This window comes from Perognathus longimembris, chromosome 8 (genome assembly GCF_023159225.1).
Source record: "Perognathus longimembris pacificus isolate PPM17 chromosome 8, ASM2315922v1, whole genome shotgun sequence".
NCBI classification, from domain to species: domain Eukaryota; kingdom Metazoa; phylum Chordata; class Mammalia; order Rodentia; family Heteromyidae; genus Perognathus; species Perognathus longimembris.
This window is the reverse complement of record NC_063168.1, coordinates 74,879,133-74,903,464: the sequence shown is the minus strand read 5'-3', so window position 1 is coordinate 74,903,464 and position 24,332 is coordinate 74,879,133. Positions and strand designations below refer to the sequence as shown.

At 56.3% G+C, this 24,332-nt stretch overlaps 1 protein-coding gene across 1 annotated transcript; it reads right to left on the bottom strand.

The window, feature by feature from the left end:
- Window positions 1-12,830: 12,830 nt before the first annotated feature.
- On the bottom strand, window positions 12,831-23,087 carry Cmpk2 (cytidine/uridine monophosphate kinase 2). Its single transcript, XM_048352177.1, has 5 exons — window positions 22,476-23,087; window positions 20,862-20,976; window positions 18,484-18,685; window positions 14,104-14,337; window positions 12,831-13,738 (listed from the first exon to the last, which is right to left on the bottom strand). Exons 1-5 carry the CDS (start codon window positions 23,085-23,087, stop codon window positions 13,621-13,623), a joined length of 1,281 nt encoding a protein of 426 aa, XP_048208134.1. The 3' UTR covers window positions 12,831-13,620.
- Between the last annotated feature and the right edge of the window lie 1,245 nt (window positions 23,088-24,332).

The window sequence follows — 24,332 nt, the reverse complement described above, 5'->3', positions numbered from 1 at the left end:
TAAGTCACTTGCTAATTTCTCACCAGCTCATAAAATGAAGAAATGAGATCCCTTGCAGATCCTTGTTAATTCTCTCTCTCTCCTTCCCTCTCTCTCTCTCTCTCTCTCTCTCTCTCTCACACACACACACACACACACACACACACACACACCCCTTGTCTTACAAGGAAACTTCCCCTGCACAGTCCGCTTCTTTAAATCTGTGGTTTGAGCCACAAGAATTCGCCTGACCCTGACTCTCGGATAACGTGACCAGGTGTGGAAATCCTACAAATCCCGGAGGTCCTAAAAATCACAGCTCTGAATACAGATGGACAAAAAGGAGAGAGGGGAAAGGAAGAAAGCAGACAGCAAAGACCCCCCCGCACCGAGCGCTCTCGCCATGGTCTCAGCAGCCTCACGCTCGTTAGGCGTCCAGCCCGCCCCTGGGGCTGCTCAGGGCCCTTCCTGAGCACGGAGGCCTCCTGGCCCCGGGGCAGCTGCTGGCCGAGGCCCCCTCGCCTCTGGCACCTCCCGGAGCTTCGCACAGGACCGAGCACCTGTGCGGATCCGCACTCTCAGAATCTGTGAGCGGACGCCCTCGTGGGTTCAAATCTGTGCTTCCGCGCTGCATTCGCCGTGAAGCCCTGAGAGACCTGCGCGAGGAAGGGCAGGGTCTCCGGGCCCCTCTGCCCTGGAGCCCGGCCCCGGACCTCCGCCAGGCACCCCCAAGGGACACCCCCAAGGGACACGCCCAACCTCCATCCCACGGGGCTTTGTTCCTCAGTCCCCCCCCCCCCGTCCCCACCCTCCCTTCCCCACGTGGGGACCAGCAGGTGGCGGCTCTGGGTCCTCGGGGGCCTGTGGGTCACCTTCTCCTGGGCTCTGGGCGAGCTGCGCTTGAGTGTGTGTAAATTTACATTTAGATGGGGAACACGCTCCATTTGCTAAGGTACATTTCAGTGAGTGACGGATTCCGGAATGACAGCGCATTCGTTACAACCAATTAGGAGGGAATTATCACCGAGAAGTGCCCGGGCGCTCCCGCGCCGGGGCCTGGGCCAGGCGGGCGTTCACGAGCCTTACCTCGCCAGGGTCAGCGGGTGCCGAGAGGTTTAAATCCACGTCCACGCGCCATGGCGTGCGAAGCCAGGAGCCGTGGGGCTGTACATGTCACTCCGTGGGCCAGAAAGCCGCCCTTGGGGGTAGCCGTGTCCCCTCTCCCTCCACACTTACCGTCAGGAATGGAGACTAGGAAATCGTGGGGTTTTGAAAACACTCGGACTCGTGTTCAAATCCCTGTCCTGCCACGACTATGACATGGGCTGTCAAGATCGCCCGTGGTCTGACGAAGCATGCTGAGAAGGCCTGGCGCAGCCCCGCAGGGCCCTGGGATCCAAACCGGCAGAGGACTCGGCAGCTCGCAGTCGCCGCGCGGTGAGCAGCTCTGACTGGAGCCACGGCCCCGCGTTGATTAACACAGAGACTCCCACCACGGCGGATCGGAGGGGTTTGCAAGGACATGGTTACGCCACGAACCCCACATCTTCAGCGCACTTGAAATGCAAATACAGCCCCTGCCGTCGAAATTAGTCACAAGATGGGTGAAGAGAAAAATTAGCCTGTATCTTAACAGGAAAAGATAAAAAGAAAGGCATGAAAGAAGAAAAAGTTGCTATTCATTGGCTGGAGATATGCCACTGTGGTTAAATTCCTATCTAGCAAGCACCAGGCCCAGGATTCCATCCCCAGCTCTGAAACACACACACACACACACACACACACACACACACACACACACACACACACAGAGCAATGGTAATGATTGAGCATACGGTCTCACACATACTATGAAGAATTCTACCATGAGATACTTTCCCAGTCCCATTATGTGTGTGTACGTATATACGTATAAGTGCGCGCACACACACACACACACACACACACAGAGCAATGGTAATGATTGAGCATACGGTCTCACACATACTACGAAGAATTCTACCATGAGATACTTTCCTAGTCCCATTATGTGTGTGTACGTATATATGTATAAGTGCGCACACACACACACACACACACACACACACACACACAGTTGAGAAAACTTCCCAAGCAAAGCATAAAAGTCAAAAGCCACTATGGAAAAGATTAGTAGCTTTTAATACATAAATAGAGATGCTTCCCCCTAAAAATAAATAACATAAAGCCAAGTGGAAAAAATGTATAGCACATATGACAAATACGTAAAGGAATTTTACAATCAACATTCTGTGATAACAAAAACCCAACAGGATAATTAGCAGCAAAAGACAAAGAAATAGACACACATAAGACTCAGAAATATAAGTTGGCACTCAGGTTCATTGATATTAAAAATATAAATTAAAATAATATAATGGAATTATATATATGTCTCTCAAAATTAGAATAGGAGAACAATACACGCTGTTAGTTCATATCACTAGATTGATACAACTGTGCTAGAAGCAAAAATGATCCTTTCTGAACAAATTAGGAATGAGTGAATTAAGTGTGCTCTTTGACTCCGTGTTCAGTTTGTTATACACTTACAGACAAGCTCATGGAGGTGCGCGGATGTGTGTATGCGTGAGCAGGAACACACACACGCGCGCGCGCACACACACGCCACGTATACCCTGACCGTTTGTGGCAACGAGGATGACTGATATCCTCTTAAGGCAGCAGAATCACTTAAAGAAAGCGGAGAACCACTAAATAGTGATTTATCCATACAAGGAAACGTACAAACGTGTCTTTAAATGAAGTAGCTATTTCTCATGTAAAAAAAAAAAAATCCAAGCTATGCATTTTTTTCTAAGCTCCATTTTTCAGTGAAAATCCAAGTACAGAAAATATGCCTGCAAGCCTTCCAAGTGTTGTGGGAATGAGATACAAATAGCAGTCTATTGCTATGCAGGGCCCAGGAGCAGCGGGTGTGTGTGTGTGTGTGTGTGTGTGTGTGTCACATTGTCCGCGCCTAAGGAACGCCTTGCACTCTCTCGTGTTTTAGCCCATTTCAGTGTTCTTTCACCAAACATTTTGAAAAGGATGAACAGCTGTGAGGCCAAGGCCAACCAAGATGTCATGGTGGCAGATCGAAGACGTCTCGTGATAAATGACGGGAAGAAAGGCGGCGTGGGCTCCAAGCCATGCAGACACCGGGGGTGCGGGGGGGGGAGGGGGAGGGGGGAGTAGAGAGATGCCCAGTAGGCAGGGGCGGGGCCCAGCGCAGTGGGGCACTGAGACCCAGTGGCCACCCCCATGCATGGCTGAGACCCCGGCTGGAAGGGGGGGGCAGGGGGGCGCACGCACCGACCTGGGGAAGGAAGGAACAGCTTAGCGGTGCAGCTGATCTCAGAGGAACGCCCACGTGCCGTTCGCCATCGGGAGAGGGCCCTCCGCTAAAGTGAGGCGGAAGGGTGGGAAGGGGAAGCCCGGGGGAAGGACGCGTTTCCAAGGTCACTGCGGTAGAGGGCGGGCGGGAGACTGATGACAGCTTCACGGGGGCCTAACCCTGGACTCCGGGGCACCAGAGCCGCCAGCCTCCCCCCCCCCCCCCCCGCCCTGAGTGCCCGCAGCCCCAAGGCTCTGGCTTCCCAAGGCTGGGGCCCTGGGGTGGGGGTGGGGCACTCAGGGTCTCGGTCAGCAGCCCGGGGGGCGTCTGGTGACCTCGCCACGCTTCCTGGGCGTGAGTTCAGATCCTCACCAACAAACGCCGCGAGCATTTGTTTCAGCTGACTTCTGAGACAAGGAGTGAGGGGTCAGGGACTAGAGTGGGACTCGGGATGGGGCAGGGGTCTCCCGGCCGCACGGAGACGCCCTCGGTGAGGATCTCCCCCGACGGGAGCACCAGCGGGAGGATCTCCCCCGACGGGAGCGCCGGCAGGAGCAGGACTGTGTAGGCACGGAGCTTGCAGTCTGGGCTTCGAGCCCCAGCGCACGGCCCTGGGCAGGTGAAACGAAGCCCCTGCGCTGGTTCCCCAGGAGGAAGACAGAGTAGATGGCTTCCTTCCACCTAAGGTGAGATGAGCACCAAGGAGCTGCTGCTCCGCCAGCACCGGGCACCACCGGCAAGCAGCGGGGCAGAGCCGGGGCCGGGCCGCGTGCCGGGGCCTTTCCCAGGGGCACATCTGGCCTCGGAGTCTGGCTCTCCAGATTCTATACGCCTTCCAGCAAGCGAGACCCGCACCCGCCCCGCCAATACCCCAGACGGAGAAAGGACCTCCAGCCCAGCCGGCCCCCCACGCGGAGCAGGAGCTGCTTCCCCCAGCCCCCGCCACTGCAGCAGCTAAGAGGACCTGTGCCCGGCCCCGTGACCTCTGCCTGCGCAGGGGGCGAGGACAGAGCCAGGCCACCGACCACACCAGGACACCGCCAGCCTCTCGGGGAAGAGCCTGCCCCCGTGTCCGCAGGCTACCCCCTTCCACGTCCACAGGCTACCCCCTTCCACGTCCACAGGCTACCCCCTTCCACGTCCACAGGCTACCCCCTTCCATCCTATGTCAGACCCAAGACACGTACCTACTCTTAAGCATTTCGCTTTTTAAAATAATTCTTATAAACAGCACTGGAAATTTTTGTTTAGTACTCTCTTCTCATAGTTCTAATTATTCTTTTGGGGAAAAACCTTATAAATACTATTTTTATGTCAAAAGGGTAACACCTTTTTGAAAAAAAATTCTCGATACATTTTTTTTCTAGTTGCACCAAGTTTGCCTCCGTGTGCATTTCCCACGGCAGGGTTTGCTGTCTCGCGTAATCTCAGCCAGGAAACCTTACAGCTCTTGAGATACTGGTTCAGTTTTCATAGCTGGAAAAGCGTCTCCTCGTTTGTAGGACTGGGTCACTAGAATTCCAAGACTTTTCCATTTTTGAAGGAAAGAAGGAAGGAGAAGAGGAAGGAAAGGAGGGAGGAAGGAAGGAAAAAGGGGAGGGAGGGAGGGAAGGAGGAAGGAAGGAAGGAGGGGGAGGGGAGGGAGAGAGGGGGGCAGGAGGGAAGGAGGAAGGAAGGAGAAGAGGAAGGAACAGAGGGAGGGAGGGAGAGAGGGAGGGCAGGAGGAAAGGAGGAAGGAAGGAGAAGAGGAAGGAAAGGAGGGAGGAAGGAAGGAGGGAGGGAGAGAGGAGGGCAGGAGGAAAGGGGGAAGGAAAGGGGGGGGACGGGAGAAAGGATCTTCCCTCCTCGGCTCCTTCACGGGCTGTTGTGACAGTCATTTGAGATCCTATATTTTAAATGTTAAAGAGTGCCACCTAAATGTCAAATAGGAAAAGAGTGGATTTCATCACACCGACTTCCACAGAGCACTTACGAATCCTATTAATTAAAAAGGCTTGTGCCGCTCCATGACATTTAACTGCTCTGTAGATAATTCACAGGGATGGACACGAGGATCGGGGGTTCTGGGAAATGCGGTCTCTGCCAGGAAGAGTGCAATCTGCTGCAAAGGAAGGCCTGGCGCCAGAAAGCATGCTGGGCCTCCCGGGGAGAACAGAGGGGCTGAGCCCTCTCCTGACGTCATGGGGTCTGTGCTCTACTGCAGTAGGAGAAATAAGCAGGTAGATGACATGGGCTCAGAGGTTGCTGCCAACGTGGGTGTGGGTATGGTAGGACGTAAGGTAAGTGGAGTCATGAATGGGTGTAGGTGTAATTATAATAATACCAGCCTTAGGCATACACATTCGCCCGGGTGGAGACCTACATCCAGACAAAGGAAGGCGAGAAGAAGATGCTAGTGAAAGGCACCATTTTAGCCCGTGGAGTAGGAGTGATGATAATAAAGACTTTTAGGAAGCACCAAGTGTGGCCGCTAAGCGGGTGGGTGATCGGATGTGAATTGGGTTTGGTAGGGTTCGTCATGAGTGCTGTGTGAAGAACAGACTGTAGGGGGCAGTAGAGTGTTTTTCCAAGCAGAGACACCTGGGAAGGAAGCGATGGTGGCGGTCAGTCCGCTCGCTCTCGGTGACCAGAGGATGATTTGAGGCCAGTGGAGAACTCAAAGTGCACTTTTTTGTTTAAACAACAGGTTGATTTACTTCAAGGTTTTGAGAAAACCCTTATCGTGCACATGAAGTCTGGCCCAGTAGAAACGGAGGGACCGTGGAGCTGCGTGATTCGAATAGCAAACTGCTGTCCAGCTCCGCCAGGTCACATAGCCACTTAGTACCAAGGGATACCTATCGGTGCCCGCCACCTGCAGCGCCTTCCTTCGTCTGTCACCCTGTGCCCACGCACATCGGAAAAGAGACATTCATCGCTTTAACTAAAAGGAGGCCCACAGTCTTCCCAGATCTTACAGTGTATCTCCAAGGCCCTAAACCTAACTTTTCTTTTTGCCAGTCCTGGGGCTTGGACTCAGGGCCTGAGCACTGTCCGTGGCTTCTTTTTCCTCCAGGCTAGCACTTACCATTTGAGCCACAGCACCACTTCCAGCTTTGTCTGTGTGTGTGTGTGTGTGTGTGTGGTGCTGAGGAATCGAACTCAGGGCTTCATGCAAGCTAGGCAAGCACTCCACCACTAAGCCACATTCCTGGCCCCCCAAAACCCTAACTTTTAAATGCAAGTTCTGTTCAAATAAAAATAGACCGGGACTACTTGTCAGAGTATTTCAGGCATGAGCTTCACTCCTCCAAGAGATTCCTTACTGTGGAAAATACTGAGAGAAATATTCTTCATTAAGTTCACATTTGCTTTCGTTTTTTTCTTTTTTTGCTACAACTTGACCATAAAAGGCATGGAGTCTTTATTTTCTTTTAATTAAAGTGGGACTAGAGTCTCCTCCCCGCTCCCTCCCACTCCCAGAGATGAACTCGGAATGCAGGAGGCTTGAAGGAACTAGCAGACCAGGTTCCGCCCACAGTGAAATGTGATCGCACCCTGGAATCCCTTCTTCTTTCAGAGACACCAGACACACCCTCAAGTATGGCAAAGCAAGCACAAACCATTAATGTCGTGTATATTCACATCGAAACTCGGGAACTCCCCAGAAACGTTTACAGTGTGCGTTCTAGCCATGGTATTTTGATAGCCACTCAATAATTACAAGTGCCGGACCCAGCAGCCTCCATGAGCCGGGTCCAACAGAAGCAACACCATGGCCGCCCAGCACCACAGAACGGGGGTGTCGGGTGGGGAGGTCTAATAGCAAACGAACAAGGACACCTAACACCCCCAGAATGTTTCTTAATGACGGCTCCCACATCATACGCTGCACCGGGAGGAAAATGTATGCACGCGTGTATGTGCGCAAAAATTCACGTGTGCTGTTTACCGCATCGGTTCTGCTGACACAATACACTGCATCTGAAGAACACTAGGGGAAGACCGGCAGAACTTACTTCCCTCCCTCAGTGCGTCTGTTACGAACAAATCGTATGACCCAGGGCAAGCAGGCCCCTCTGCGGGCCTCATTTGTGCAACTATTAAAGAAAGAGACGGGGTTCTGTGATCACTAAGGGCTTTCTTTGAATATTTTTCTGACCCTAGGGCTGTATTTAGAATTCTTGAAGCAAGAAATTAGCCACTTTTACAGATTTGCTTTTGTGACCTACAAGCGTTCCATGTTTTGTCCTTTGTTTTTTTCATTAGGATAGACATTTAAATAAAAATGAAACTTCTAGTGTTTTCCAAGCAGTCTGTGTGTAATGAGGGGAGCTGCGGTAAGCGCAGGAAAGGCTCAGCTCCCCAGGAAATGCGCAAAATTAGCGCTTTTTCTCCCCCTAGTGGAAACACGGCCCGTGTTCGCTCGCCCTGAAGAGATTTGGTCATTACGCTTGTAAGTACATTGGGTGATAGGCAAGTGTATACAAATGTACTCACTGAAATACCGTAGACTCAAAGGAGACCTCAGATCGTGTAATTCACTAGAATGTCAGAGTCAACGTCCAGTGAAATAAAACACCAGGAAGGGGGTACTCGAAAGGGGTGGAGTGGGGCCAAGGGGCAAACAAATGAGCAGGAGAACAGGGGGAGAACACAGTTAAATCCAATGTGTATCCTATGAACTTAAGAAGAATGAGGGCGGAGGTGGGGAGGGACGGATGGGTGAAAGCGTGGAAAGGGGTGACATGGATCCAGATATATTGAGTTCATACACTGCATGTTTAAAGGCAACTCCTCTGTACAATGACTTAAAGATAATTTAAGAATGAAAACATTTTTTAAAAGACGAGGAAAAGAGCAAGCAAACCAAGTCATAACCAGGGACTGACATTACGGGTTTCCATAGAAATGTCGTTAATATTCTCCCTCACGGAAAGCCATTCAAGGTTCGCCATGAAAAGCTGCAAAGTCGATTTCGACCCACGCATGATCTCTGAATAAAGGACACAGACCTAAATGAGATGGTAAATATCTAATTTTTCCCAGAGCATCTTAAAAATCTGTTCTCTTGTGAAAAATCAATGAGCCAAAACATGTCACTAAATAGATCAAGATAATAGAATGCAAAGCAACAAAAAGGGATGTTCCAAATCAGAGCATATAGCAGAATGCACCTGTTTTACTTCCATGTAGCAGGCATTCAATCTGTTCTATGAGCAGGTCACCTTGGTGCATCAAAGGGCGAGCGGGCGGGAGGAATGCAAGATACCAGGTCGGTTGTGGGTTTCCTGCGATGACCCGTGGGTGCGAGTTATATACAAATGAAGCAAGAACTCACTTACAAGCTTTAGATTTGCTCCTAATCACGAGCAGTTGGCAAGGATGACCAGAAGCTGAGAGGAGCATTTACCTGGGGAATGCAAATATAGATACGCAAAATCCGGCTTCGAGGAAATTGACATCTTATAGGAATAATAACTATAAGCACAGATGATAAACACTCAGTAAAAACAAGGCATTAGCAAATGGTGTCTAGACAATGAAAGCAAAGCGGGGAGGGAGGGGAGGAGGGAGAGAGGAAGGAAAGGAAAAAGGGTGGGAAGGAGGGAGGGGGGGTAGGGAGAGACTTGAGGACCGGAGAAGCTCTCCTCAGCCCCATGTGGAGGTGTAGTGTCTTCAATGGAGCCTACAATGTGGTCGCACCGCAAACGGCTCTAGTGCGTGCTGACTAAACGCAAGAGGTCGTAACTACCCCCAGTGCCCGGACATGGGGATACGCCCTGAGGCCTGTGAGCCCCAGAGGAGGCCCCCGGGGTATGACAGTGAACTCTGCTCGTGGAGAAGATGGCGACATGGTGGGGGGGGGGGGCATGGCTGGCGGCAGGTCTCGGCATTGGGTGGAGGGAGGAGGAGGCACTCCAGAAACCCTAGGGGCGAGGAGACCGAGATGAGACCGCGCTGACCCAGGAGGGTTCGCAGACCTGACTTTCGGCAACCTATGCCAGCAGCCGTCCACACGCAGGAGGCAGAGAAGAGCTTGAGCCCCCGCCTGCTCCGCTCGTCCGAGGACACCCCAAGCTCGCGCGTGACCCAACAGGCCCGGCTGTCATCTCGCCACGAGGCCTGGGGGACTCGGGAGAATTGAGATCTCGGGCTCGCGCGGACAGACTGTGGGATCTCGAACGGAACTGTCAAAGACTACGATTCCACCAGGAAACGTTACGTGGGAAACTCCATCAAGTCCTCAAGTGTGCAGAGCCGTGCCATGGAAGCTCTCCTCCGCTATACCTCTGAGCTGAGCCACCAACAGCGCCTTGGTCCAGGCTGCCCACCCTGTGTAAGTTACCCCAGTGTTCCTCATCCTCAGAGCCTGCCTCAGTGACCACAGCAGCCCCAGTGCTGTCGGGCAGGTATTTAGGAACTATAATTTACTTAATAATGGCCATAAAGGGCAACAATCGTGACACTGATCCTTCAGGCACTTCAAAGAGAAGTCATCATGAGCTTTCTTTACGCGAAAAGTGTAGCACAGAAACATACCTATAATGCCTATGATCAAGAATATAGGGCTGGGAATGTGGCTTAGCGGTAGAGTGCTTGCCTAGCATGCACAAAGCCCTGGGTTCAATTCCCCAGCACCACAGATATAGAAAACGACCAGAAGTGGCGTTGTGGCTCAAGTGGTAGAGTGCTAGCCTTGAGCAAAAAGAAGCCAGGGACAGTGGTCAGGCCCTGAGCCCAAGCCCCAGCACTGGGAAAAAAAAGAATATATAGAACGTACTGTGATCAAGGCTATATACCGCACCTACGGTCAAGAATATATGGAGGCTTCAGGCTTCCTGTGAACACCCCGGGCGGCGCCCCTGCAACAGGAGGGACTGGCGACTGGAGTACACTCTGGAAAGGGGAGGAGTCATGCCTCCCTGGAACGCAGCCTCTTTCCTTTCCACGGCTCGTCACAAAGGAACCGTGTCAGCGAATGACATAGCCTGGGGATGAAAGCCCATTTCCCGGTCCCACGTGTGCGATGCGGAGGGCAGCCTCATTCACAACGGAGCCCCAGCAGCAGCCTGAGCGAGAAGAGAGCAAAGAGCCAGAGCCACACCCGCCGGCCGGGCCGCCTGGGCTCGCCCGACGACGAGGCCCGGAGCTGCCCGCCGCTGCAGCGGGCCGACACCGCACAACCGTGCCCGTTGGGAATCGGCCCGTGATCGCTATGGCCTGACGCCACGTGGCACAACCGGTTCAGGGGTCCCCTCCATCACACAGCGGGGAGCCTCTCAGAAACCCGCAGCCGGACGTGCGAGCGGCGGGCAGTCCTGCTTAAAAATCAAAGGGAGGGAAAAGCCGATGAGACACCGGGACGCTATCCAGAGATACTTCACGGCAACCTTGAAATCCGGCTTCGTCTTTATCATCGTTTTTCGTTTTGGTGGTGGTGGTTTTTGTTGTGTTCTGTGCCAGGCCTGAGGGAGGGCTGACCTCAGGGCCTGGGCGCTGTCCCCGATGCCTCCGCTCGAGGCTAGCCCTCTACCGCGTGGCTTCTATTGGGGAACTGGAGATAGAGATCCCGTGGGCTTCCCTGCCCGGGCTGCCTTCAAGCCAGATCCTCTACTGAAGAGGTGTCAGCCACGCAAGTAGCTGGGATCTCAGGTTTACGCCGCCGGATCTTAGAACCTTAAAATCCTCAGGAGCCTGGGGCCTCTCGTGGAGGGCCACGGCACGCCAGGGCCCCCGTCCAGTCCGGAGACTCTCTGCCCATACTTGCCACCTTCCTTGCTCTGGAAGCTCGGGAGGCCTTGCATGAATCTCTTATCTCCAGTGAGCTACCCAAAAGCCAGAGTGAATCTGTGGCTCAAGTGGTAGAACACAAGCCTCGAATATAAAGCTCACGGACAGCACCCAGATCCTGAGTTCAAGCCTCAAGACCGGCATAAAAGGAAAAAAAAATCGCAGGGACAGAGTCCAGGTCCTGAGTTCAAGTTCCAGGACCCGCATGTGCATGCGTGCATGCACACACACACACATTATACATAATTAAATATGCATGTATATGTGAAATACATAAGTGTATGTAAAATGTGTTTATATAAGATAAATGTAGACATGTATGTACATATCAAATATGCATATAGATGCATATATACATATATAGAACAAAAATCCTCAAAATGAAACATAATCGAAAAGGAAAAAATTTTCACCTCGATGACCAGTGAGTGGCAGGACAACTTCAAGCAATTTAATATGCAACTGGAGTTTATGGGGGCGGGGAGAAGAGTGACAGAGGAACTGAACAAGAGAACTAGAGACCTACAGAGCCAACAAGATCGCAGGGCATAACCCGCCACTAATGCCCGTTATAACCCAACTATTCCCACCAGTGAAGAAGAGAAAAGGCACCAGAGACGGAGCACAGGCTGTGTGCAGAGGAGCAAAGAGAAGAGGGACCGCGCATTGTTCCATCGTGCGACGGATACGGACGGCCACCTCTTCTGCTCCTCTCGGTCTCTGCGCTGTCCTAGCCTTCCCCGCTAGGGAATGAGGAAGGGAAGGAGAAGGGGACAGTGTGCGTTTGACAGGGCGCGCGGCCCTCCCGCTTAAGGGCAGCCGCCCAGCCAGGTGCTCACAGCTGGCTGAGGAGAGCAGCGGAACGCGTTCTGCGTTTCCCGCAGCCTGGTGCCAGCTAGGCCCACGTGGGGTCCATCACAGATGAGGAATGGTGCTCGTGTAGCCTGAGGGATTCTTGTCATCCGTCCTGGGTAGGAGGCCGCCTCTCAGCTAACAGGTGCCATCAGGCGTACCAAGAGTGACTTGTTTTTTTAAATCTTGTTACTGTTTGCATTCAAGAGGCAAAGCCCCCCCACCCCACCCCCCCGCCCCCTGCCTTCCCCACGAAGCCCACAAACTCCACATGGCCTCCTGCTCACACTCCGCTGCTTCTGCCACCCCTGTGTAGCACCTCTGTGTAGCAGCTGCAGAGTCCTGACAGACCAGCCCACACCCACCGTGACCATGGGTTCGAAGCCACAGCAACTTCATTCCTTTGCAAGGAACATAAAGAATGCCCGGAATAGTCTTCATGGCCATCGGGGCGAATTTTTCAAAACATCTTAATTAAATAAAGCCAATAGTATAACTAGATGCCATATTTTTGCAAAGAACTCTAATTGTGGTTGTCACTGTTTTCTATTGAAACCAAGGACACATTTAATACACATTATGTAAAAATTATCTACAATTCTTTTGAAAAACAGCCGAATGTCAATACCACGCTTCAGTGTAGCTTAAGATTCCACATGATAAACCTGATAAGGCCTTACATTTAATTGCTTTAAGAAATGGTAGGCAAGATCAAAATAACTTATGGACCCATCTATGGTTAGAACTGGAAAGAAATTAAATAAATCACCTGGCTCAGCCTCCTACTTAAGACAGAATTATTGCCCCCTTCTGGACTGAGTAACAATGGGCTATTTGATGTAAAATGACTGAGCCAAGGACACACAGTTACTAAATTTCCCCTTTCTCAGTTACTTTACTCTAGTCAAACAAATCTCAGAGCCAATTTCATATGTAATCATAAGACTTATTCAAGTTCAAGATACTTTCGTAAAAAAAAAAATCCCATTCTCGGATCTACTGTGCTTATTGAGTAAGAGAAAGCAAATGCGTGTAATGAAAACACACCACAAACACCGCACTTAGCATCTTGGCTTCGGTTTTAATTAGTGACTCATCGCTCCTACACTGCGGAAACGCGCGATGTAAACATCAACATAAATAAATGGCTGGATTGGCTGAGTTCAGTGCAAACGGCTGGTTGCATCCGGAGCTGTAGCGCTGAGGAGAGGGGTGGGGTGGGAACAGCGGAGCGGAGGGAGAGGCGGCCCTGCGCTTGCGCGCTCAAGAGCCCGAGCCTCAGACGCCGGGGCAGCGGCTTCCGTGTCCGCCGTCCCCAGCACCGGTGGCTCTGCGGGAATGGCCTCCCCACCCTGCATCCGGGGTGGAGGGAGGGCTCTCCCCCGGGCCGGGAGGTCTTCCCGACCGCCTCAGGACCAGGACGCTGGATGCTTTCGGTTGTCATGACACCGGAGACCCGTTCCAAGGAGGTGGTCCACGGGGCTGGGGCAGAAGCCACGGGGGGACGGCCCCCGGGGGGGGGGGAGGGAGTGACATGAAGACACCGGGGCTCCGGATCCCTCCCTGCGGAGGGCGGGCGGGGAGGACGGACGGGGAGGGGAGCGGCACGGCGGACGGCTGGCTGAGAGGACGCGGGCGGGCGTCCGTCCCGGCGGCTGCGGCTAATCGGCGGGGGTTCGGATCCGCTGTAGAACCGTCTGCAGGACCTCCTCCCTGGAGGGGCTGGCGTCCACCGCCAGGCAGCTCGGGTTCTCCATCCGCTGGTAGGCCTGCTGCACCCTGGCCAGGCACAAGGAGGGGTTGGCCCCGCGCTCCGCGCAGCCGCCCCTGCGGAGCCCACGCTCGCGGCCTGAGGCCAGGTGCTCGGTGCTCCCTTCCTCAGTGCTCCCGCCCAGTGACCCCCCACACACACACACCCCCGGAACCTCCCAGTGGGGTCCATCCACTCTCCAGTAGCCAGCATTTCCTGAACACCTACTACCTGCCACGCTGGAGTCCCACTCTCCCCGTGCTTCTGGCCAGGGGGAAGCGGGGAGGGAGCCGTCCTCGCCCCCCTCCTGCAGAGGAGGGCTGAGGCTAAAGCCGGTGCCCGCCCCGGCCGGCTCCCCTCCGGGCAGGGCCGCCCGTCCCTCGGGAGCACCTACTTCTGACGGAAGATGCTGTTGGCCTCGAGCTCCGCCTCCTCCCGGGTCTGCTCCAGGCCTCGGCCCCGCAGCCTCTGCACCCTCTCCTCGGGGCTCACGGTGAGCAGGAGGACCAGGTCGGGCTTGAGCAGGTCCCCCGGCCACTGGTACACGGGGTGACGGGCCGGGGGCAGGTGCTGCGGGCCCCCGCTCAGCTCCGCGGCGATGGCGTAGGCGGCCGTGCTGTGCCAGTACCTGGGAACAGAGCGGCCGTGAGCCCCCCCGGGGGTCGGCGCCGGGGCGGGGGCCGCTCCGGACGCGGAGGCGGAGGCCCGGCCGGCGCTGCGGGAGGCTGCCCGGAGAGCCACAGGCTACACACGTTTGCGCGTCATCTTCAAAAACTTACCAAATGTAAGAAACCAGAATCCGCGAGGAATAAATGCCAAGCGGGCTCCTGACGAAGCCTTTGCTCAGTTAAAATCCCCGTCTCCGGGGAGGTCAGACTGTCCAGGCTTTGGGGGAGCCGTGTTCTGGCATTTAGGGACAGATCTGTTTGGTTGCTCATTTGTGCTTCCTGTTGTGTCCTGACCAAATAAAATCCAGCAAGCCCACCTACTGCCTACCTTGTGGAACTGAACTGGCCTGTGCATTTTTTTTTTTTTTGCCAGTCTTGGGCCTTGAACTCAGGGCCTGAGTACTGCCCTGGCTTTCTTTGGCTCAAGGCTAGCACTCTGCCACTTGAGCCACAGCCCCACTTCTGGCCCTTTTCTATATAGGTGGTGCTGGGGAATTGAACCCAGGGCCTCATGTGTACGAGGCAAGCACTCTTGCCACTAGGCCATATTCCCAGCCCCTGGCCTGTGAAATCTTCATTTAGAAACCCTGGGCTAGAAGACCCCTGGCCTTTCCCCAAATCCCATGAGCTCACAGACGGAGGAGGAGGGGGAGGAGGAAGAGGGGGAGGAGGAGGAGGAGGAGGAGGAGGGGGAAGAGGAGGAGGAGGAGGAGGAAGAGAGGAGGAGGAGGAGGAGGAGGAGGAGGAGGAGGAGGAGGAGGAGGAGGAGGAGGAGGAGGAGGAGGAGGAGTGTGTGCACAGTAGCTGGTCCTGTCTGGCCAAGCAGGGCCTTGTCTGAGATAAGCAAGGCAGCCCGGCCTGGCAGGTAGATTCAGGTCTTGTCACAAGCTGTTGATCCATCAGACCCATCGTCAGAGCATGACCCTGAGCGAAGGAGACAGGAGCAGGCTGGAGGCAGACCTGTCGACCTTTATTCTGCTTTTAGCCACTCACCGGGTATGGGCAGGCCCAAGTGAAGCGCTGGTGGTTTTAAACGGGGGGGGGGGGGGGGGGAACTTCTTGGTCCCTGTAACAATAATCCTCTTGCCCTGGTCATGTCATATTCTGATTTGAAGTGACTAAATGCAAAACTTCAAATTGGTCGTCAAAGGATGATTGCCTACGAGCATTCCTGACAGAAAGAGGCATCCATGCTTCCTGCTCTACATTTTCAAGTTCATCCTTTAAAACCCCTTCTCTCCCCCCCCCCCACTCCTCTCCCTTCTCTCTCCTTCCCTCCATCTCCCCCTCCCCTTCCCTCTCTGGCAGTGGGAGGGTTAGAACTCGGGACTTCATGCTTGCTAGGCAGGTCTCTACTGCTCGAGTCACGCTCCCAGCCCTTTTCTGCTCTGGTTCTCCGTGAGACCACGTCTAGCTCTTATTCCTCGGCTGGCCGGGACTGCGATCCTCCTGTTTCACAAGCCTTACGGTCGCCCAGACGACAGCCGCGTGCCATCACACCCAGCCACCGCGTGATCGGCTCTAGCAAACTTGCTTTTTCCCTGTCCGGCTTCAAAAACGCGCCCTTCCTGATTTCCACCTCTCCAGCTCCTAAGCGGAAACATCCTAATCGCTGAACGGGTTTAGGCTTGGGCTTCTGCTCACGGTGTGAAGCCCTCCCGCCGGCCCTGCTGGCTTCACACACACTGCTAAATTAAAGGCCACTCGGGCCCGCATGGACGCAGTGTCCTCACCCGCGCCGCGGAAGGCACAAGAGCTTCCCGCTCCTTCCACAGCTGTTGCGAAAACAATGAAAGGCTTTATGAAAAAAGAAAACAGCCTCCTGTCACACTGTCATTATAAGACAAGACTCAAGCCCTACCGGACACAAGTCAATGCTTCAGGTTCCGGTAACCGGTACTGAGAGCGCTGAAAAGGACAAACCTTGCAAGGCGTTGATGGGTCCTCCTGTCATTCGCCCTCCAAGCCTGCGTGCTCCCCCAGACACATGCTCTGAGAATTCCAGCCCCCCAAGATCCTCTCCCCCTGGGTCCCTTCCTATGGATCACTGATCAGAACCTACCCTTCCACCTTGTCCACCTGACACCTTCTGGCGTTGCCAAGGCCCCGGAACCAGACTTTGTTTCCCTCGGTGCCCAGGCCACGCTTGGTACCTGCACCATATTCACCGATTCGAGTACTCAGAACAATCACCAGACTCCCTGATTGAAGCACTCAGAACAAAAACAGAGGCTCTTCTCTTAATTTACAGTCTTCTTTTTGTAGGAAAAAAAAAAAAACCATCGATAAAAATAGACATTTCCAAGTAGTAATGTTGGGGCTGAACACATGGTAGCAGAACACCTGTGACCCCAGCGCTCCAAGGCTGAGGCAGGAACCCCGCAAACTCCAGGCCCACTTGGGCTGCACAGCACGACTCGGTCGCAGCAAACGTCACCGAGGAGTAACGGAAGCAGCAAGGTCATCCCCTGGACTACAGTCGCCTTCACAAAGACTGCCTCCACGTTTTGCAGCGAGATGAGGGTGGTGTCGCGAATGGATTTCGTCACAATCCTCAAACGTGAACAAACCCCCGAGACAACTCCCGGCTGCCCTTTCCCTCCGACGAGGTGTTACCGTCACCCCACGCAACGAAATCGCAGACAATTCACAGGCGCAAGGAAGAAAAATCAAGGGGAGAAGGGGAGAGGGACCGGGGTATTGTCCCTGAGCTTCTTTTGCTCAAAGCTAGCACTCTACCACTTGAGCCACAGCTCCACTTCCAGCTTTTTTGGTAGGTGAGGAGAGGTAAGAGTCTCCCAGCCTTTCCTGCCTGGGCTGGCTTTGAACCATGACGGTCAGACCTCAGCCTCCTGAGGAGCCAGGGTGACAGGCGTGAGCCGCCCGCGCCCCACCTCACCGACTTCTTCATGTCCACTGGGGGACAGTGCCCTCAAACGTGGGCTTCCGTGTCCCTCACGTCTCCCCTCTCGGCAGTCGGGCGTCTTTCTAAACACCGTTCCGTTCCGTCAGCACGAGGACTGGAACCTCCGCACACAGAAGCACCGCACTTGTGCGTGCGGCTGTGCGGCCTGCGATTTCGTAAATCCACCCGTGTTTACTCTTTCCCCTGCTGGGCTCCCGGCTTCTCAAACACCGCCCAGCACCATCGAAGCTAGAAGAAACTCGGATGAGCCCTTTTCTTCGGGAGGTGGAAGCATCCTCTCCTTCGCTACATCTCAACTGGCAGGTGACTGTACCAGCACTGATCTCCAGCGCCCCCTGCCCCCCAAATCCGGCTGTCTAGCCACCCACGTGAGCACTGTAGATGAGAGGTGATTCTAGTTTGTCTCCACCAGCCAGGCTCGAATCTCGCTAGGGCGACACTACGCGTGCCCCTGGATCATGACGACTCTAAGTATGATCTGCTTGCTGTGCTCTTTGCTCTTGATGTATTTGAAGCTATTTCTGGTTTGGTTTGGTTTTGCTTCTTCAGGTGTTTTCTTTTTTTTAATGTCGTGTGGTTGTTCTGTTTCTGGGCTTTAAACTCGGGTCTACGCAAGTACGGCTTCGGGACGTCATTCTTGCGAGCCTGTGAGCCCGGCTCTTTGCTGGTTAGCGTGAAGGTGGGGTTTTGGAGGCTCCAAGCTGTGACCTTCTGGATCTGAGCCTCTTGATCACACTGGTCACGGGCATGGCCTTTCTCACGCGCATCATTTCCAAAGCGTCCATTTCTCAAGTACGTGTCACTCCCTCCTCTGAGACCTTTCAGGGGCGGCCCGGGCTCTCGCCACGGAACACACTTGTCCTGGCCTCCTGCCCGCCATCTTCATGCGGAAAGTGCCCCTCCTCCACTGCGTTTCTAGCATCCTGGCCTTCTTCTAGAAGGTTCTTCCTGTCTCTCCCTCTACTCTTGCAAATGACCCTTTCCTCCACAACTTTTTCTTAATCACAGGAATTCCTATTCCTGCCCTTGTAATCAGAGGTGGGGCGGGTGACTCTCAGGCCATTCATTCCCTGGTGCAGATAACGAATACGTCACAGGCGTTATTGCTGTTACAAGCATGAGACAGTTTCCCCTTGACAAACAACCGTGTGTGTCTGGCTCAAGACACCTTCGTACCTACCTGTCTACAATCACAGGACCCACGATGGATTCTTTGGCTATTTCAGAAGCTACAAGGTAATTGCCCAAAGAGTAAAATGCTCTTCTTATGATGGGTGGCTCTTCATCAAAGATTTGCCTCCACTGCCTGATGCACGGGGGCGGCGACTGCAAGAGGACGGCATTGAGGGACGCGGAGACCGACTGCGTCACTGTGGTTTTACCTGCAAGTCACACACAGAAGACAGCACACTTCAGCCTCCACCACACCTGCAAAAGCTCACGGCCACCCAGAAAGAGCAGACACGCTCCCAACCCGCAACCCAAGGGACGTGGCTACACGATAGGATTTCTTGTGAAATGCAGTGGAAGCAGGGGAACTGTGGGTGCCTCGGTTCGTAGAAGCCTGAGGGGGCAAAGAAAACGCTGCTCCTGTTTATGTGGCCTCGGAAGTCCAGAAGCCAGAGCCCGGGTTATCTGCTGCTTTGCTTCCTGGCCATATTGGTGGCCAGTGCCACCGTACCACCAAGCTCTTGGGACAGCTTCCTCTGACTCCACCTGGATCTGACCGCACGGACCAACACCAGCCTGGTAGCCCCGCAAAAGGCGTCTCCTCCCCCCCCACCCCCCGCTGACGCCTGCACATCCCGTGTCCACTTCTCACCCCTCTCGCAAGTCCCAGTGTGGCTTCCATCTTGCCTGGCCCCTTGGGCGTGGCCCTGGGTATGTGTTCACCCACTTCCTGGGCATGACCCTGGGTGTGTGTCCACCCACTTCCTGGGCGTGGCCCTGGGTGTGTGTCCACCCACTTCCTGGCCGTGGCCGTGGGTGTGTGTTCACCCACTTCCTGGGCGCGGCCCTGGGTGTGTGTTCACCCACTTCCTGGGCATGGCCCTGGGTATGTATCCACCCACTTCCTGGGCGTGGCCCTGGGTGTGTGTTCACCCACTTCCTGGGCGTGGCCCTGGGTGTGTGTTCACCCACTTCCTGGGCGTGGCCCTGGGTGTGTGTTCACCCACTTCGTGGGCTCAGCCCTGGGTTGTGTTCTCCTTCTTCCTGGGCTCACCTCACCGGTCTCCTCTGCCTGCAGCACAGGCCGACAGTAGGTGACAAGAATATCATCTACTCCGCGGCACGGGTTCTAGCTTCCCTCGGCTCCTTCTGTTTACGTTGAATTTTTTCTCAATCATACTTAACACGTTAAGTTATTAAGACTTTAGTACCTATTCTTCAGATATTTCTTTTTCCCCTTGGGTTGTCCAGATGGATCCTAAAAACCCACAACCATGTCCCCGAGTCTACTAGGACAGACATTTCCCACACAGCACGCCAATTCTCCCAGAGACTCTGCAAAATATTATTTAACCATCTGGCAAATGAAGAAACTGAGCTTGGGGCAGAGACAGGAAGTTTTCCTGAACTCTCTCTGCTGACAGGGCCAGACGCACAATGCCAACAGCGCGGCAAGAGCTTTGCTCTTTGCTCTACTCCGTGCTCTCTGTGGATTGTGCACCTTGCACACTCATGCCTTGCAGGGAAAGCTTTGCCTCTTTCTGTAATTCCACAGAATCTGAATCAACTCACAGTACAAAAAGATGACCAAAAGGGCAAGCTGGACGAAGGACCGACGCTGCTCAAAGTCTCTCCACAGCCGACAAACCTGACGCACAGCAGAGCTGCGCTCGGCATAGCTCTTGCAGTTACGTGTCCTCCCCTCCCTGATCACCAGACGGAGCCCGGGCCATGCCAGCCTGGCCGGACACAGAGGGTCCCATGCGGAAACGACCTTTTGTTCTGTGTCACTCGACATCATGGTCTGAGCCCCTCCAATGGGCACGAGAGGGAACGATGGTCTTTCTGAGCTCCGTGCCAGCCTTCTCCTGGGCTGCGTCCGCCCGCCCTGCACTCTGCTCTCCGGAGAGCCTCCCTTCCCGTATTCTGACATCTCATGAGCGGTGCAGGGAGCTCTTTCTTTCCATTTCCTTCTTATCTTCCCGTTCCACCCCAAGAGCGGCCTCTGGCTCCTGTGCACCCATCCTGGCTCAGTTTCCACGTGCATGCTCGGGCCATCAACAATGTCCGGGTGCCTTCCCTCCGCCGGTCACCTGCCCCGCCCCTCTCTGTTCTTAGCCCCAGCCTGGTGTCACCTGGACGTCCATCCTACTCTGTGTCCCCACAGAGGCCACTAGTTGCCTTCCTGCATCCGTCAGGGAAGTGGCTCGCCCTCCCTCCCTGCCCCCTCTCCCCTCTCTCCACGTCAAATGCCCACTGCACCCCGCGGCCCGAGGCTGACCTCGCAAGAGGTCTTCACAAAGCACAGCCCCATGCAAGGCTCTGCGTAAAGGTGCAGATGGTTCAGTTACTCCCAGTGCTGTTCATGACCCAGTCATGTTCTCCTACCTGTGGCATCCAGTCCTTCAATGGCAATGACCTGGAACTTTCCTTTCCGGACCTGCCTCGGGCACTGGTCAACCAGGTCTAGCACTGCCTGGGCTTCCGGGATGAAGGAAGTGCACTGCAAAACAACACCACCCCGCGTCAGGGCGGAGTGCTGGGCATGGGGGAAGGCAGACTGCCATCTTGACAAGGCCCGCATTGAACTGAGCACCACAGCAGGCTGAAGTCTCGGTGCTCTGAAGCGGAGCCCACGGAGCTGCGACTGCGTGGATCAATCCCTTGGCAGAGCCCCCCCCCCCCGGGCTCGGGAGTGAGGGGAAGCAGGACATGCCCGCACCGAGTAATGCCACTTAGCCACGGCGGAACTACAGGCCCTGCCAGGCCCCCGATGGCGCAGGTGTGGGCATCACGTTGGCTGCAGTCTGCGTTCTCGGTCTGCAGGCTCGGGGTGCTGGACCAAGTACCAGAGCTACTGGAGCTGTGTCCTCCGGGAACGCCAAGTTCCCAGCTGTGCGTGCATGACCTCGGTGCCCAGGAGCTCCAGACGAGGCCAGACGCTCACCACCGGGCTTACCCTGAACCAAGAAGGCTGCCACGAGAGTTAATGAGGTGAAGTCTGGGTGCGCTTGGTTCCAGGGGTGCCATGCCCACCTTAAAAAGCGGGAGGCCCTGAGCTCAAACCCCAGTGCCACAAGCAAAATTAATAGTAATATATTAGGTGATTATATATTAGAGTCATAGAATGATATTTTTGTTATCCTCCAGTCAGTCTTCCTAGCTATGGGAGAACAGTTATTATTCTCATCTTATGACGTAAAGAAACTAGGCACGCGGGGTTCCAAAGCCTGATGAAAGTGCCGAATGAAAGCAAGTAACTGTGGTTGGATTCAATCCCAACCACGGATCTGGAACTTTCCACCAGCGTGCAACCAAGTGTATGCAAGCTGCCTGCCTCCCCCAGAACGGGTGCGGGGTCAGAAATCACCTTCAGCTCCCTTCTGGAGGGCCTGCCATGCGCCCCACATTTCCTCCATCACCGTGAGTGACCACACAGGCATCGGTGCCTTCCGTGCTGGGCTCGGGCCGGAGGAGCTGCCGGGGACCCACAGACACGCAGGAGGAGGCACCCCGCACCCTGAAGGTCACGCACTTCCCTCAGAACCTCGGGATCCCTGAATGGACGCCATGGGGAACCGAAATGCAAGAGGGCCAAGGCCCCAGGCCCCTCGGCTGCCGGGGCGCCCCCGGGGTGGGGAGTCAGTCCCGCGGCCAGCCTAGGGCTTGGTGGCCCGAGCCCATCGTGGATCGCCCGGCTGGGCGTCGGGCTGGGGCGTAGAGTGCAGTGTGGCTCACTGATTCATCCCCGGGGAGCAAACACCTCACCCGGCTCGGCCTGGACGGTGTGTGCGCTGCGCGTGTGTGCGCGCGTGTGCGCGTGTGTGCGCGTGCCCCTGCGGACACTGGGGCTGGAAATCAGGGTCCGGGCCCTCCCTGTGTCCACGTGAGCCACAGTCACCCCCCCCACACACACGCACACACACACACACCGCTGAGCTCTGGGTGGTCAACTCCCTGGCTTTGAACCTGCGATCGGGCGGGCGGGCGGGCGGCTCTTACCTCCCGCAGCACGGCGCTGGCGGCGTCCCGGTCCCGGAAGACCACCGAGCGGTGCAGGTCGGGCACGGCCGGGTGCAGCGGCGGAGGCTCCGGGACGGGCAGGACCGGCGAGCGGGCCCCCCGCGCCGGCCCGCCGCCCGGGGGCGCCCAGAGCCGCTGCCACAGGGCGCCCCGCGCGTCCGCCTCGAACTCGCCCAGGTGCGGGCGCCCGGGCTCCGGGCAGGCGCCCACCAGGTCCCGCAGGGCGCGGCGGGTGTCGGCGCCGCCCCGGGGGTCCCGCAGCAGGAAGCCGGGCTGCAGGCCGCCGCCGCCGGGGCCGGGGCCGGGGCCGTAGCCCAGCAGCGGGCGCAGCTGGCAGCCTCGGAAGGGCGCGCGCTGCAGCTGCCCGCGCAGGCGCTGGAGCCGCCGGGCCGCCCGCACCCGCTCCCCGCCGGCGCCCGCGGGCGCGCACAGCGAGTAGCTGCGTCCCGGGGGCCCCAGCCACGCGGCCAGGCGGGGGTCGGGGCGCGCAGCGGGGGCGCCCGCCTCCCCCGCGCCCCCCGCGCCCCCCACGGCGAAGTGCAGCAGGGCGCCGCCCGGCAGCTCCAGCGCGTAGCGGGGCGGCGGAGCCATGGCCGGGGCCCCGGGCACCGCGCAGGCCCCGCGCCCGGGGAGCCGCGGCCGCAGCAGCAGCGGCCGCCCGAGCAGCAGCGGGGCGCGCGCGCGCCGGGCCAAGGCCGCGGGCATCTCGGCCGCCGCCCCCGGGAATCGGGAAACGAAACCGGCGGGGCGGGCGGGGCGGGCGGGGCGGGCGGAGCCGCGATCCCCCGGGGCCTCCCGGCCGGAGATCCGCGCCGCCGTAAACAACCCGCGTGCCCGGCGACAACACGCGGGGGACACGCTCGCCACCGCCCCCCCCCCGGGGCCCTCGGGGCCGCGCGGTTCTGGGAAGGCCGCGGGCGCGAGGCCCCAGCCCGGCTCGGAACGCCTAGCGGTTGCTGAAGCCCAACGTATGGGGGGAGGGGAGCGAGGGGCGCGCGCCCCTCAGACGGACACGGGGTGGGGGGGGCGGAGCGGGGCGACCCCCCTCACTGACCCTGTCCAGTGGTGCTCCACCCCCCCAGCCACCCTGCGGACGCCCACCCGGGCCCCCTCCCCAGCCCCGCCACCCTGCGGACGCCCACCCGTGTCCCCTCCCCAGCCCCGCAGAGCCACCCCGGGGACGCCCACCCGTGTCCCCCTCCCCAGCCCCGCAGAGCCACCCCGCGGACGCCCACCCGGGCCCCCTCCCCAGCCCCGCCACCCCGGGGACGCCCACCCGTGTCCCCTCCCCAGCCCCGCAGAGCCACCCCGCAGACGCCCACCCGGGCCCCCTCCCCAGCCTCTCAGACTGGGATCCCTGAAAAATTACAACTTAACACTCTCAGTTAGAGCTGAGCAGCCCAGAGGCAGACTGAGGCGGGCAGCACACGCGTGTGCACCTGCCCACGCGTGCTTTCTTTATGCTCGCTTTACTCTGTGTTTGCTCTGAGCTGTGTGTGTGTGTGTGCGCGTGTGTGCGTGTGTGTGGTTGTTGTGTTTTATTTTTATTTTTCTTCTGCACCTGGGGCTGGACTCCAGGACCCTGTGCTCTTCTTAGCTGTATCACTCGCGGCTCCTGCGCTATCATCTGAGCCACAGCACCACTCGGGCTTTTTCTGGGTGGTTTGTGGTTGATAGGAGTCTCATGGCCTTTCCCACCCCGGCTGGCTTCCAACCTCCATCCTCGGATTTTAGCCTCCCGAGTGGCGGGGGGCCCCAGGCACCCAGCAATTACATCTCTTTAAAAGACCAAAAGAGGATAGTCTTCCACAAAAAAAAAAAAAAAATCGAATTGAG